General features: G+C 47.8%; 1 protein-coding gene across 3 annotated transcripts in view; it reads right to left on the reverse strand.

Moving 5' to 3' along the window:
* Positions 1-4480: 4480 nt before the first annotated feature.
* CHST10 (carbohydrate sulfotransferase 10) overlaps positions 4481-16171 on the reverse strand; it is a 32602-nt gene continuing 20911 nt past the window's right edge. For all 3 annotated transcript variants that reach the window (XM_047744910.1, XM_047744911.1, XM_047744913.1), the window contains 3 exons: positions 10908-11142; positions 7832-7937; positions 4481-6326 (listed from right to left, as the gene is read on the reverse strand). In XM_047744910.1, coding sequence (XP_047600866.1) covers positions 5789-6326; positions 7832-7937; positions 10908-11142 — 879 coding nt within the window. In that variant the 3' untranslated portion in view covers positions 4481-5788. The remainder of the gene's footprint in view (positions 6327-7831; positions 7938-10907; positions 11143-16171) is intronic.

Below are 16171 nucleotides of genomic sequence, written 5' to 3' on the forward strand. Positions count from 1 at the left end.
CTTCCTGACCTACAGGGGGGTGACCACGCCTTCCTCTGGGGTGGTCCCTGGCCTGAAAGTCCACAGCTTTTGGTCACAACGGTCTAGTATCTACTGACCCACTGGAGACTGGGGAATACACCACTGCTATTTTTCTTATCATCCTTCTAGTTTCCAGATAATTTCTCAGAGCAATATGCTTACGGCTAGTTCTTTAGTCTTATTCTATTTTATCTCTTCTCTTAGAATATCAATTACATTTGCTTTTTAAACTGTTTAGCAGTTTTCCTTAAATTTGTTTGCATATACATGAATAAATAACCTAAGTCTGCCTTTAAACAGCACCATAGAGCTGCAGATACCTTTCAGGGTCTACTGATGAGCCCTTCAAAGGCATTCTTAATTTGTTACATTGTTGTGGATTCCTAGCATTTTCTTCATATTTTTCTTAGTTTCCATCTCCAAGCTTACATTACCCATCTGTTCTTTCATGGGGTCTACTTTTTTCCATTGGAGCCCTCAGTGTATTAATCAGTTGTTTTAAATTCCTTGTTTGAAAATTCCAACATCCGTGTCATATCTGAGTTTGGTGTCAATGCCCTCAGATTGTGGGTTTTTTTCCTTGTTTGTTTAGCATGCCCTGTGATTTTTTGTTAAACTCCAGCCCTAAAGGCCTATACTGTGAGAGTTTATGTTAATCTGGCTAGGAGCTGGACTGTGTTTAACTTTTGTTGTAACTGTAGGGTCAGAGGCTTCAGCTTCCTCTAGGGTCCCTGCTTGTGTGTCCTCTGTTGTTTTGGGTCTTCCCTAAGACTTCCTCCTCACAGTCTACACCTTGTTCTTTCCGCTCTTTCAGTTTTAACTCATTTACATTTGATTCCTGTTGATATGGTGGCAAGCTGTAGCGGAGTGGAAGCATTCTACAATTCTAATAATTAAATCTGTCTTTTAGGGCCTGTGTCTCTGGGCTTTGACCTTCACAAGGGATTTTTGGTATTATTACTATTATTGATGTTGTTGTTTTACCATTAAGGTGAGATAGGAAGGCTTGAGGGGGTTGGAATTGGATTAAAGCCCTTCTTCCCTGCAGGAAGTCAGGAAAGGCTCTGCTCAAGTCTCTTCCCCTAGAAAGTAGGGCTTTCTCATGGAGAATGTTTAGGGCATATCTCAAAATGGTTATCTTTCTCCTCCACCTGCCAGAGCAGGCAGGAAGTATCTATTGACTCTTTGCCTTAAGAAACTGATGGAATTCCTGGAGGTAAAACCCTTGAAACTCTGGAAAATCCCCTATGACTGTGGCCTCCAGGAGTTTCTCACACTCAGCCCACACTCAGCACCCAGTAATTTGTTAAAATTGCCATCTGAGTGATCCTGCCAGTTTGACTCAGGTAGCCTCTACCCTAGGTAAGGAGAGCTCAGCTGTGAATTTCTGTATTCACCCTTCCCTACAAATTTCACGACAGCAGTTTGTCTTGCAACCTCACATCTCTGATGAGTACAAGAAAAGGTATTGATTTTCAGGGGGGTTTTTCTTTCATTTTTTACTATTATTGTCTTAAGGGTAGGAGTGATAACTTGCAAGCTCTTTACACATTGGATCTGAAACCAGCAGTCTGGTTGTATAATCCTGCACCAGTTAACATCTCTGAATCCATTTCTCCCTTTATGAAATGGAGATAATAAACCTTTTAGGCCTACTTCATGTTATTATTTACTTTACAATGCTTTATAAATGGTAAAGCACTAAGTTACATAGGGGTTATTACCAACTTGTCAACATCCCCCACAAATTTGTGGAGTTGTCACCAGGCAATAACTATTAAGCCAGGAATAACATTTCATAGCTCCCTTGATGACATGGAGATAATAAACCTTTTAGGCCTACTTCATGTTATTATTTACTTTACAATGCTTTATAAATGGTAAAGCACTAAGTTACATAGGGGTTATTACCAACTTGTCAACATCCCCCACAAATTTGTGGAGTTGTCACCAGGCAATAACTATTAAGCCAGGAATAACATTTCCTAGCTCCCTTGAAATTGTTCTGTTCCCAAAGAATAAAGTAGGAGACATGTGCCCAATTGGTCCATAATAATGTCTCCAACGCTCCTCCATGCTCATTACCCTTCTCCTAGAAGGAGAGGATGAGACCCTGGAAATGATGGAACCATATAATGGAAGAAAAATCCCTGCCTACAAGGAAGACTATTGGTTGTTATGTGTGCAAGAAAATCATTTTATTGTCTTAAACCACTGAAATCTTGGTGTTTGTTACAAAAGCTAGTGTTATCCTATCTAATAAAGAAATTAATACCTTAATACTAGAGCTAGTTACTTATATATATGACCTACTAGTTAGGTGCTGAGTAGTGCAAAAAAAAAAAAAAAAAGATATTGTAGACTAGAAGGATTGAGACTCAGGTCACACTGTGGTACAATATTGAGTGAAACTGTCACCTGGGATAAGAATGACAAAGAGAAAATAGACTGTTTTGTTATAAAAATTGAGTGTTTAAAGATTCCAGACAATAGGAAATAAGATTCAAAAATACCTGAAACAAAGGCCCATTAAGATTTGTCAGGTAAACAGTGACTCAGCTTGAGGAGAAAGATTATGGATGTGATATTCTCATCCAAGCCTTGTTTAAGATGGCTTTAGGGTAACAACTATTGACAGGGAGACTGCCCTGGGGGCAAGGAAGCAAAGCTATACTTTCTGCTCCCTACACCTTCCCTGATCCTTCCCATACACCTGCCACTTCCACTGAAACTTTCCCCACTTACCAGGGGGCCTGTGCTGCCCTGTTCCACCACTTCCCACGCCTCTCCTCTCTTGTGAGCTTGTTGTCCTGGGTTCAGGTCTGGAACCTCACAACCCTGGTGGTAAGGCTCAGAAAATGTACCTTGAACAACTTAAATTTCATCCAGTGGGGTGGCAAGGCCTGCTTCTTCTCACATAGCCACCATCTTGATTATTCCCCTCTCCTAATCCAGGTTTCTGCTGTTTCCTGCTTCTGGAGATTCCAGCTGAACAGGACATACTGGGGTTTAGAGGGGGGAAGCAGGGGTATGGTAGGGGTGTGGGGGAGTAGGGTGAAGTGTCGAGTGTGGGGCATGGGAAACCAACATCCCTGAGAACCTTCTGGGACCCCTCCCTGGTCAGAGGCTCCTCCTCCCACACCCCTGCGTTAAAGGCTGCCTGCATGTGGTGATCTGCTGCATCTCTATGTACAGTTAGCCACTATGAAAATCAAATTTCATCTTGGCTCTCAACCCTTCACTGTAATGGTTTTTGGAGCTAAGACCAATAAAACTAAAATGTGTGAGGAGAGAAATCCAGTAAGAGAAAGCAACTTAAGATACAACCCTATTAAGTCAGCCTACGATCATTAAACTTTTAAACTTAAGATAGGGATTGCCCTTCCTATCTTAAACCACTCCTGGGACGCAGAGTGGCTTCTTACTTCTTTTAAATCCAGGCTTAATGTTCTCACCTAGACTTTCCCAGGGGCTGCCCTCTGGCTGCCCATCTCTTCCTTACCCAGAGGCAGAGGACATGCTCCCTGGCAGGTGGGGCACCCCTCTGGCCTGGCCTCGCCCCACCCCCACAGCAGTGGTGGGGTGGGGGAGTGTGGGGGGCTGCGGAGAAGGGTCCCATTGATTGGGACTGTTGGGAGAGGGAGGTCCTGGCTGTTGCCAGTAAGGACACCAGGAAAGAGGCAGTCAGGTTTGCTCCAGGTTTCTGCCATTAATCTCCCTCTGAGCAGTGTGGGGGGGATAAAGCTGCTTCAGGAGACAGAGGCATGGACACTGTCTCAGGCTCCAAAGGGAGGCAGTGAGTTCTGGAGGTGGAAGGAAGCCAGACGTCCTCAGTGAGTGGTGAGGGCTGAGGGGCTGCATAGTTCCAGGGGGCCGTGCAGGGTCAGGAGCCCTGCTGGGTAGGGAGGGCTGCAGGAATGCAGGTTTTGGACACACTGTGGAATGCCCAGGAGAGGTTGTGGTGGCAGTCTCTACTCCTTTGGCAAAATGTTAGGAAAATGAACGAAATGCTAGAGAAAAATGACCTAAATCTAAATGCCAGAAGTAGGGGGTGGGGCTGGCACCCCAGTGTCCAACCTTTTGTTTCTAAAAGGAAGTGCTATCTTTTTAAATTAGGACTGACTTTAAGGCCTTAAATTCATATGTTATTCAGACTTACGTTTCAAACAGAAAGAGGTAATCAGCTCATCAGGTATGAGATGATTTTAACAAGACTCCACTAAAACTTCCTAGAAAATAACTCCTTTACATCCTTTGTGTGTCAGTTGAGGATGAAAGGCTACCACACTGGCTGCCCTTCATCAACGCAGCCAACGGTCACACTCAAGCCATGCCTCCCCTCCACAGTCCTGTCACCAGCAGCCATCTAAGCAGCCAGAGCTGCCCCTCACTTTCGCCGGGCCTCAAGGACCACATGTAGCCACAGAGCACGTTCCCTGGAACTGCAGCACATGGCAGGTTTGGCACATATTTTTTATTTCCTTTTACTTTCACATTTACAAACTCAGGAAGCCATTTGGAGAAGGGGGAGGTTGAGGCTGCCTTAAGAAAACCTGGGCTCGTGGGCACCACACAGACTCGGGCACTCAGGACTTCTCACAGGGAAGCCTGGCCGGTCTCCCTGGAGCCCTCACTGTTCACAGACATCTGAAACAGTAGCTATGGCCTGGAAGCCTCCATGCCTGGAAGACGCCTCGGCCCGGGGTTTTATTGCTGGTGAATTTGATTATCCAACTTAAGAGTCCAGGACGATGGCCTTATCAGAAATGGGTCCAGTGGTAAGCCTTTTGAGGAGATGAAAGGAAACTGGCATGTGTACACTGCACTGATTCTGCGGTGCCGGCCTGGGGCCCAGGCTTGCCTCTGGCCTCAGAGGGCCCTGCAGATAGGCATTGTCCATCCAGAGGCGACAAAGAGGAGAATAATCAGAGTAGGCGTGCTCAATCCCACAGCAGCTGGAGCACCAGAACCCAACCAGCATTTCCTTTCCCGCTGCTACATGTCCCTTAAGGCCCCCCAAGATGTTCCCTCTCTCAGGTGGAAAGAATATACACAAGAATATACACACCCCTTTCCAAAGTTGCGTCTCTTGGGCTGAGGGGAGACAACTGTTTGGCAGGCAGTTTAGAAACATGGACTAGAGGTACCCAGGCATAGATCCTGGAAAGATGGACTGCCGAAAAGTACCCTCGGGTCACCTCTGAGTTTCACAGGAACAAAAGAGTCATGGAAAGAATGGTTTGCCTCTGTGATTACAGCAGCGCCAAGATGAAAGCAGGTGTAATTTTATTACTCAGATTTGATCCTGTATTAGCCCCCTGTGATTTTTGCAGACCATTAGCTTCTCCATCTCTCCTCAAAGTGCTGGGTGCCATTCTTGCAATCCTTCAGTGACCACTCCCTCTCCAGGGGAGCCTCTAGTGGGTCTGACAAAGGAGGGAAATGACTCCTCCACCATGTAATTTTTCTTCCTAGACTGTTGGATTGCAAACGTTTGGTCCCATTCCCCTTCTGAGGAGTAAAGGCCTAATGGCATTGATAGGGGAGGGGACCGAGGGGGGATCTGCCAGGGCCCTCAGTGCACCTTATGTCCAAACTAAGTTGTAACGGTCAGGGTCCAGCTTCATCGGCCGAGGCATGCCCAGGTCCATGGGAGGCTGCGGCGTCTCCAGAAAGAGTGGAGTGGAGGACAGGAATTTTCTGTGCTCACATCTCCCACCTGGTTAGCCTCTGGTCTAACAGATATTTGAATTCACAGTTCTATACATTAGTTTAACAAAAAATCTGGCTTCTGATACCCGAAGAGTTTAAAGTCCCCTTCAAAACGTGCATACAAGCGCCGGATGTCCCGTTTGCTGATGCCCAGGAAGTAGCGCTCCACCTTGGTTTTATTGTACACGGTAATGCCCGGAGGGATGGTGGGGTAAGACACCAGGTGGTCTATGCCGGCTTCTTTTAAGATGTAGGGGGCATCGTCCTCCAGGGTCTCATGGTGACCGATCACACTGTACTTTATCTCGCAGGGTGCGCACAGTTCAACATACGTCACCCAGTGAATGATGTGGTCCCCAAACTGAAGGTCCAGCCATCTGTGGTTTGGATCGCCCAAGTACCGTACAAAATCTTCGAACTGGATGCCCCTGGTCTCTGTGCGGTTCTTCCTGTATTTCCTGATGATGCCCGGGGCAATCTCGTGCCTGTACCATGGCTCAAAGCGGGGGTTGTGAACAAACTTATCTTTAAATGCAGAAATCAGTCTTTCGAAGGGATCTCTGACAATAAAAAACTTAAAATACGTTTTCAAGCTAAGAAGAGAAATGAAGAGAAACATGCAGTTAGGCCACTGGCTGCCAGTGGTAGCCAGGGTGAGGGGGCACGAGGACAGAGTGCCTGCTGGAGCGGCAGTGGCCGCGGCGGCCAGAACGCGCCCTCTGGTGAAGAGCGAGTTCCACGCATTTCTGAATCCACCCAGCCGCCTTCGGCAGCAGAGCCTGTTAATGGCCCACCTTATGGTGAGGAAAGAGAGGTTCAGAAACCATTAACTGTCCCAGGCTACAAGACTCATCACCCTAGAGGGCCACCGTGAAGACACTACTTAGCTCAACTGATACTCAAATATTTCAAAACTTCAAAGATGTTTGAAAGACTTGTTTTGGGGTACAGACCTGATAAGGTCAGGAACCCTGAGTGAGGTAGGAATGGTGGAGACCAGAGGAAGATACTTTAAGGGACCTCTGTGTAAACACAATTCGCAGTTGCCAGGGGAAGGGCCAGCCAGAGTAGGGGGCAGTTGAGAGGGGGAGCGGCAAGGTTGTAGCTCTAGCTAGCAGGAAGGTGGCCCAGGGCGCTGCCCACAGTGGTGGGGGTGGCGCAGAGGCAGCCGTGGGACAGGCCTGTTATGGTGCCGACAGAATAATGACAACATTGGCCACCGCCATAATTACAGTGCCTACTCTATGCCGGAAAATGGCTCATGGCCCTATACGCCTGAGCTCATCTTCTCTCACAAGAGCCCCCAAGACACCAGCGCTCACCCGGACAGACAGGCCCGCACTTAGCTGAAGACCTCTCAGATGCCGCATCTAACACCTGCGTTCTACAGGTTTTGCACAAACTGGGAAGACTAAACAACCAGCACTAGAAGTAATGAGAATCAAATAGCCAAAAAGCAAGGGAGGTCAAAGTTCCTTTGGTGCCCTGACATCGACTTGCCACTCATGGGTTCAGATCCTTCTGAGCCTTGTTCTGCAGTGTCATTTCACAGCTAATAACAAGAAATTTTCAGTTTCCTAGCTAAGTCATTTTTAACATGCCTAGTCTCTATCCTCGCTGTGATCAGTGAAGTCTGACTCTCTTTGCCTGTGTTAGGTCCAGTCCCCACCACCTGTCCTCCGGGCAGCTACCACGGAAGCAGATGCAAGGCTTCTGGAAGAAAATTAAAAAAATTAAGTGGGGTTCCCCTGTAATCCAAATCCCCTCCCTGTGACCTAAAGGTTATATTCAGTAAAGAATCCATAAAACTTAACAGAATCAAAGCAGAACAAAAATGACTATTCATTCTATTAAGAAAATTATATAACCTTTGTTTTAATGGACTGTATGAAGGTAAGGGTGGAGAAGATTTTCTGAAATTCTCACAAAGGTTTGTGAATTTAAATGCACTGAACATGGGGCATGTGCTCAGCTGCCTCTCACAAATGTAAACCAAAAGCCCCCAGCCGTCCTTGGAGCAATCTGAGGCATATGGCAAAGACAGACATGAGCCTCGGGTTTTACCCAAATTCCCCTCCCCTTAGGAACCTACTCCTACCGCTTCTGAATTTCTGCATCACTGAAGGAAGATAGACGAGGGAGGCCATTCTTCTCATGGTCATGAACCACATTTTCAGGGATCTCTTCAATGGAAGGAAAAGCTCCTGGGAAGGAAACATGGGAGAACAGGTTGGCTGCCTCAGTGCTACCCTTAAAGGAAGATGCCTGGTCTCTTACCTTGGCCCCCATGTTCCCTGCAAGCTCCCCTTAAGTCCCAGTTTAGGTCCTTTAATTCCAACTGCTTCTGCCAGCAGGATGAGAGAGTGAAGAAAAGCTTCTGGTAATCCATAAGCCAACTAGAGGAAACAGACAAGTTGGGGTGGGGAGAGCAGGAAACAAGGGGGGGGGGCGGTAAACACTGCTAATACCTACTCCTGGCAAAACACCTAAATTAGGTGAAATTGTACATTTAAAAAAAAGATCCCTGTGTGCAGAAAGGATTCCTAAAATGAGCAATACTCATTCTACTTTGAAACTGGGGGGAAATGCCAGAGCAGCAGGACCAAGAAACATACTGCTGGCTGATGCCCCCATTGGGGGCCCATCATCCCCAATGGGCTTGGGTCTCCAGCTCCACATCCCTAAGCCTAAGGTGGTTCCTAGGCAATGTCACCACATTCCAGACTACAAGTGGAAAAGCCAACTGGTGCTGGGAAAACATGGCCAATGCTGTGGGAATAGTGTGATATAGCTGAGGCAGGGGACGAGGAGGACAAAGTGTCTAGGAAGGCAGGACAGGATCAAAGCCACAGCGCCCAGGTCAGTGCTGGGGTCTTGGGTGGACCCCATCCTCAGGTTGGTGGACTGGGCGGGTTTTTCATTCTCTTACAAATAGACACAAAGCATCGATATCCACGAAGGTTCTAGCCAAGCCTCCACAAACCTTCCCATCTATCGTTGTGTTAATCCTGTCGTGTTGCAGTCTGGCAGGGAAGGATCTCTGTTGGGCCATCTACCAGCAGCCACTGGCTTGACTGTTTGATTCACCCCTCCTCCCAAGGATGTAAGCACCACTCCAGAACTCTGTGCTAAGTGCTATGGATGGCCACAAAATGAGCCAGACAAACATCTGCTCTTGAGGGGTAATGGAAGAACCAGCTCTGGACCTGCTCAAGTACTTGTCCCCATGCAGGCATCTCTAGGGATGACCGAAGAGAGCCACAAGGCCCATCTTCTATTTTATGACCTGGCAAACCTGCCCCCATTTTTTTTTTAATAAACATATATTTTTATCCCCAGGGGTACAGGTCTGTGAATCGCCAGGTTTACACACTTCACAGCACTCACCATAGCACATACCCTCCCCAATGTCCATAACCCCACCCCCCCCCACCCAACCCCCCTCCCCCCATCAACCCTCAGTTTATTTTGTGAGATTAAGAGTCACTTATGGTTTGTCTCCTTCCCAATCCCATCTTGTTTCATTTACTCTTCTCCTACCCCCTTAACCCCCCATGTATACCTGCCCCCATTTTTATCCTGTACTTCTAAATTGGTGTTTACTTCTTTAATCTAATGCTTTGAACTGTGGTGGCAGATTTATAAGACTTTTGTGTATTCATTGTTTTAAATTTGATTTGTCACCTCATTTTTTTGATATCAAAAATCCAATACACTGTCAGATTACTCAAGAAACACATTAGTTATACACCAGAAGATGAGGCAAGTATCTCCCCACCACCCACCGCCCAACAACCACAAAAAGGCCAAATGAAGCAACCAGGAAAAGGACCATGGACCACCAACTCTGAGCACAGCAGCAGGGGTGGTGGGCTGGAGGACAGAGACCACAGGGCCGCCTCCCACGGAGCTCTGAGGGCTGATCCTGGCCTGGAGTCAACTGCTGCTGAAGGGAATTATGTTCCTTTTGAGGCTGAAGTTAACAGACAGAGCCCATAATTATCTTGGACCAATGCAGGGTAATTGGGGTTTAAACAAACAAACATGGTATCTGAAAAGAGCAGTGAGTAATCAAAACCAGTAGAGTATGAGGTCACTTTTCAACGACCTAATTTGTTCCCAAATAAACATCTGATTTCCTGAAGCAAGTTGATTCAATCTTCTGAATATGGAAGCTCAGTATAAAATGGGGACCCTTCTTTCTAGCCATGTGGCACAGAATACTTCATCTGTGGTTGAAGGGGCCCCCAGGTCCACCTGGTAGGGCTCCCTTCCCAGGCATGGGTGCAGGCGCTTCCCCTACAGAGGGGCAGCCGGGAGGCCAGTGAGTGTGGAGCCTCGACGTAACAGGACAGAGCCAACCACCAGTAAGGTGCCAAGGCAGTGCACCTAAGAGAAGAAAAGTGATCAACCCAGGGGAGGGGGCTGGTGAAGGGGGATGGACAGACTGCTTGAGACAGGAATTCCACTCTGGAAAGTGAGGAAAGGAGATTCTGACCACAGATGTGGCCCTTTGAAAACCTCAGTATCTAAAACTTTCAAGCCACCAGCTTTGAAAGTGTTGGGCTGGCAGGGCTACTTAAGATGGCGAAAGTTCCCGCCACAAGACCTGAGCTCAGACAGGAGAACAAAGGCCCAAGCAGGAATCTGAGACCCCCGCCCTGGGTTCCTATGGACCAATGGGACCTCAACGAGCAGGTGAAATATCCGGATAAGGGAAACTTGCCAAAAGACCCCTGAGCTCCCCTCGAAACCCCTTAAAAGCCCCCTCCTCCCTGCCTTAGGCACGACTTCCGCCACTCTGCTTTCCAGAGTCCCGGAACCTCGCCGAGGGTGCCCACCTCCTCCCGGCGCAACTTTCCTGGCTCCCCTCCTCCTGAGCCCTGAAACTTCGCTGGAGAGTGCCTTTAATAAATCTTGCCTTGCACCCACTTTGCCTGGTGTTGTGTTTATCTCGCCGGAAAAACTTTACAGAAAGTACACCACCAACAGGGGAAACACTCCAGAGAACCATCCATAAGGTTACCAGCCCTTCCACAACTGTCCCTGCCTTTGGCCCTGCTCTGCTGCCTCCATTGCCCAGCCCCAGGCTGCTGCCTCCCAGCCCCCACACCCCCAGCCAGTCAAACCCTGCTGTCCACTGACCACAGACATCCACCCAGCCCTGCACGCACCATTTAACACGATCAACACTTTCTTCCACTGGGTGTTGCCCACTTTAGGAGTCTGGCAGAAAAGAATCTTGTGCTTGTCACAGACGAATATCCGGTCCAGGACAAACTTGGAGACCGCGGTGTGCGAGAGATTCTTCAGGGCTTCATCCCTGCAGACGTTTCTGATGAGTTCCAGGCGCTCCACATAGACGAGGGGTTGAACAAGCCGGCTGTCTGAAAGCACCTTCCCAGTGGGCTGCAGGTAACAAGGAGACAGAAGCAGCCCAAGGGCTCAGTCAAAAGCAAACAGCAGGGGCACCTGGGTGGCTCAGTCGTTAAGCGTCTGCCTTCGGCTCAGGTCATGATCCTGGGGTTCTGGGATCAAGCCCCGCATTGGGCTCCTGGCTTGGTGGGAAGCCTGCTTCTCCCTCTCTCACTCCCCCTGCTTGTGTTCCCTCTCTCGCTGTGTCTCCCTGTCAAATAAATAAATATTAAAAAAAAAAAAAAAAAAAAAGCAAACAGCAGTGAGCCCGCAGGAGCCCCCTGGGGAGGCCCTGACCCCTGACCTCATGCTGCCTGCTGAAACGCAAGGGCTAGAACCAGAGCTTGGGGGAGAGGACGGGGGAGACTCCTTCAGGGGCCTGGCATTCAGGCACCATGGATGGGCTGGACCAAAGCTCAGCCAGAGACACGAGGAGGCTCCTTCACCCTCAGCGGCTCAGACGGAGGAGGAGGAGGCGCGGCTGAGAGGTCTGCCGGCCACTTTGCTGATGGCAGGCATTAGGGCCCATAGTGGGACACAGCAGGATACTTTGCATTCCGGGATTTCAGTGAAGGCCAGGTTCCACCCCCTTCCTTCTCCCTAGCACTTCCCTCCACATAATTCTGAATGTACATGTGCGGACAGTATGTGAGGACCAGTCATCTACACAGGTGCAGTTTCAGACTCTGGTACACTGGTAGAATGGTTTATTAACTAGAGAAACACACCCTAGGTCATTCAGTACAGGTTTTCAAAATGCTGAAGCCATTATTCCATCTCCTCAGTGACAAGCACGTGGTTATGCCTCTCTGGCATGCAGTTTAAGGAGAGAGCTCTGTGTGGTAGTGGCGTCTGCTGTCCTGGAAGCATGGCCCCTGTGGGCAAGTGCTGGAGCATGCCGGCGCTGGTTTCTGCCGTGTCCTCCCACCAGGCGGGAAGTCCATGTGAGCACTGGGCAAAGACTCTGATCCAGAAACCCTGTCTCCCAGGAAAGCGGGCCTGGGAGTGAGCAGATGTCGACCACAGGGCCTGGGGGTGAGGGGCGTGGTCTCCGGCTGGGTTTGAGGTTGGGTGCACCTGCTGGGGTACACTGCTGGGGCACTACTGGGGCTGTGTTTACTCTGTGACGTCTCGATTCTGAAGTGTTTGATCACCTCGGAGTTATCTGAAATAGGTCTCTCAGAAGCTTTTCCCCTCAAAACCAGTGTAATTTTGTGTGTGTGTGTGTGTGTGTGTGTGTGTGTGTGTGTGTGTGTAGAGCTAGGATGGTTCCTCTGCAGCCTTCACACACGGAGTCATCACTCTCCCTACGTGGGCTCCAGCTGGCACCCAACACTGCAGCTGTTGTCCATAGCTCACCCTACCCACCCCTGCCTCAACTGCCACTCTTTGTGGGCAACCCATTTTTAATACCTGGGTGCTGGTCAGATTTTCTCCATAATGTTTCAGCACATTACACATTTTACCAGGATAAGTCAGTGTGGGCTTCTCTGCGGATTTGCCTGGAAGGCAGGGAGCTCTGTCTACCTGCATCCTCAGCTCAGAAAATGTCCTTTTTCCTCAGGACGCTTAGGCAGGAGTGGAGCTCACATGTGACAGTGTGTGGAAGTCATGTGAGGTTAGGAGGTAGACGGGGGCTTCTGGGTCAGAGTGTCCCGCAGCTCACACAGATTTTCCCACCTGGTAGGAGGACTCTTTAGAGCAGAAACCAGGACCAATGTGCCCCAGCATTTGCTCACATTGGCTATGCTTACATACGACGGACACTACTACTAAGTATAACCCGTCCCCTCTGATTACAAATAGTTTAAGAGGTATAATTGTGTGCTTCCTCAGGAGATGGGAGTCTTATACCATATATTTGTTATACCTCAATGAATGTCTTTAAAAAAGGAGACATACAAAAGTTCTGACGGTGGTTGAAGAGAGCTATGGATTGCAATGGGCCATAGTTGCTGTTTTTTCCTTATAATGCAGCATATTTCTTTAAAATAATGAGTATATCTTCCTTCTTCATAAAAAAAAAAACCTTGGTTTAAAAATATTGGCTGGTGGGGGAGCACCTATAAAGACTTCTACAAAGTTCTATTAAACTGTTTCAAGTCCTCTGTGAGTGATTTCTACCACATTTGGGTACTTTTTGTATCCAAAGGTGGCTCTGCAAACACATTTATGTCTCTCTTCCTTCAGCATGATCTGCAGCAACTAAAAGCCACAACTCTGCCAGAACACCCTCTGAATTTCCTTCCAGGGCTTACCTGTCCCTTTCTTAATATCCCTTTCTTCTCATCTTTCCTTCCTCCCCTTTTCTACAGAAAGACAGCCACTATTTCTAGCCACTTCCTGAAGTGCCCCATAAATCAAAGATGAGTCAGTATGGTTGGCAAGGAAAGGAGACGCAAAATGGGTTTGACTTTCCTTCTTATGAGAAAGTTGACTTAAAAAAACAAAAAAGACGAAAAAGCTCAAGTTCCAAATCATGCCAGATACACTTTGGGACTGCTTTAGAACCCAACACAGTATCTATAACAGAAAAGGGCTTTTGTTAACACTTGACTTAAAACTCTACTGCTCTGTCACTCGGCAGAATGAACTGTTTGACAAATATTTATCGAGTCTTTACTCTGTGCTTGGATGTAGTTGCAAGTGTTCTGTGGAGACAGTGGGAAAGCCTCAGCTGAGGAAGAACATGTGGCACTGTCCACATATGTGTGTGTACATGCAGAAGTGGGGGTAGGAGGTGAGGAAGACAGAGTGGTCAGCGGGAGACATGCCAGCAGTTCAGTGCCACTGTGTCCTCAGTGACTTACTAACCCCTCCCCGTTTACATTACGGTGGAATGTCTGCCCACAGAGATCTTCTGGCTTTCCAAGAAGCATCCCAAAAGGTAGTTCTGAATAAAGAGTCTGTTCCTCCAAGTCCACTCCTTTGGCCACCTCAGTCATGGCCCTTTCCCTCAGCCCTTTTCCTTGAAATGTTTCTGCTGCTGTTTATTGTCTATTCATTCCCTTTAAGTTACACAGAATTTCTTCCCAAGAATTCAAACCAGACGGTCCCCTAACTTAACTTTACTAAATGGACCTAAATGCCCTTTTGTCTGTTAAAATGCACTAGGGTTTAAAAAAAAAATGCACTAGTGTATTTAGGCAATCCATTTATGGGGCAGTTGTAAAACTAGTCCTCCCCCAGGGACTGGGTCAGTTACAAAATGGGGAGAAGAGCATGGCTGGGATAACAGAGGTTTCCACCCCTCCACCCCAGCTCCCTGGTCTTCCCTCATGGATCTGCCATAACCAAACTCCCTGACATAGTTTCTCACATGTATGACAATTTCTTGGGTTACCCTGGTGAAGGGAAGTGTCTTCCTTAGGTCAACACATTCTGGAAGTGAGGGTGGGCACCCGCAGACTTGCCTGGCTCTGATCCTTCACGGGGACCTCCCTTCCTCCCCAGGGCGCACGAGCACAAGCCTGCCACACTGGTCCCTGCCTTCCTGCTTTCATAAATGGAGTCTAATTTAACCTCATTCCCTCCTTCACCCCAACTCTTGCTCCCTTCTCTCCTCTCCTCACTCCATTCCAATTGCTTCAAACCTCAGCTCTAACCTGGATTGCGGATGATACTCAGGAGCTGTGCATCTCAGGGTACCTCCAAACAAGAACTCTTGAGAAACTGCAGAAAAATCTCCCTCATTTTCAAAGCTGTTCTTCAAGCTTAAGCATTGTATATAAAGAAAAACCATTTCTCATTCAGTTGTGCTTATAGACTGGCATGGTTTTGTTTTCTTCCTTTGCAAATATACTAAGTGAAATGCATTATATTAGTTTCAGGTATACAAACACATTGATTCGACAGCTGCACAAAATAGACTTTTAAAGGCAAGCAACACAACCTAATTACATTTATAAGTCTCCTTTCTTTTGGAAAGACAGATGCTGAGTTTAAACATCTAATGACCCCTGGTTTCAGAGAATCATGTCTGACCGCTGCTTCCTACTCTCTTTACCTTGCATCTGAGTTTCGTGAGCATCAAGGGGACAGGGAAGCAAGAACAGGGGACAGAGGACATGTAGTTGAAAGTCCCAGCCCACTACTTGCTGTCCCTGACATACTGGCTCTGTTCCTTGAGCCTCACACTTTCCAAATGCAAAATGAGAGTAAAATACTTACAGCACAGGGGTGACTGGGTGGCTCAGTTAGTTAAGCGTCTGCCTTCTGCCCAGGTCATGATCCCACGGTCCTGGGATCGAGCCCCACATGGGCTCCTTGCTCAGCTGGAAGCCTGCTTTACCCTCACCTCCCTACTCGTACTTACTCTCTCTCTCTCTATCTCTCTCTCAAATAAATAAATAAAATCTTAAAAAAAAAATACTTACAGCTCAGAGGGCTGTTTTTGAGGACCAGTAAGATTAAAACCCAGTGAAGTCTTCTGTGGACTGCAAGGCATGTTCTGGTGCAGTATTTCCAACCACGATTACTTCCGCAGGCCCACAGTCTTTGCAGGAAAAGTGCTCCTCCGTCCCTCAAGAGTGACCTCCCAGGATGGTCACTTTTGCTCTTCATGAGCCTCAGCAGCCTAGCAGCACCCTGGTCTCCGAGCACCTCATTCCTCTTGTGAAGCTCTTGCCCCACCTCCTTGTCACTACTGATCCCAGTAACTAAACATTTATTTCCTTACCTCCTTCTATTAAGGCCACCCTCCTACTTCCTACAGGTTTTTCTGGTTTCCTGTCTCTGGGGTTTATCCACTCTCTTTCCTTGTCCTGGAAAGCCTCAACCTAAAAGCAACATTCCAAGCCTGCTTCACGGAATTCTGCAGACTTAACCCATCAATCAGTGACTTGCAACCTATAAACTCCAACAGCATGTCACTCTGACCACATGCAAACTCACTAGACTTTGTTGGGTTCTAATCTGTTGTCCTTACCCTGCAAATCAAGGACGGGAACTATCTCTTTCTCTGTGGCTTAATGCTGGGCTGGTAAATGTCTTATAGCTCGATCTACCCATTTCATTCCTTTAG

This window comes from Lutra lutra, chromosome 9 (assembly GCF_902655055.1).
Source record: "Lutra lutra chromosome 9, mLutLut1.2, whole genome shotgun sequence".
Taxonomy (NCBI): domain Eukaryota; kingdom Metazoa; phylum Chordata; class Mammalia; order Carnivora; family Mustelidae; genus Lutra; species Lutra lutra.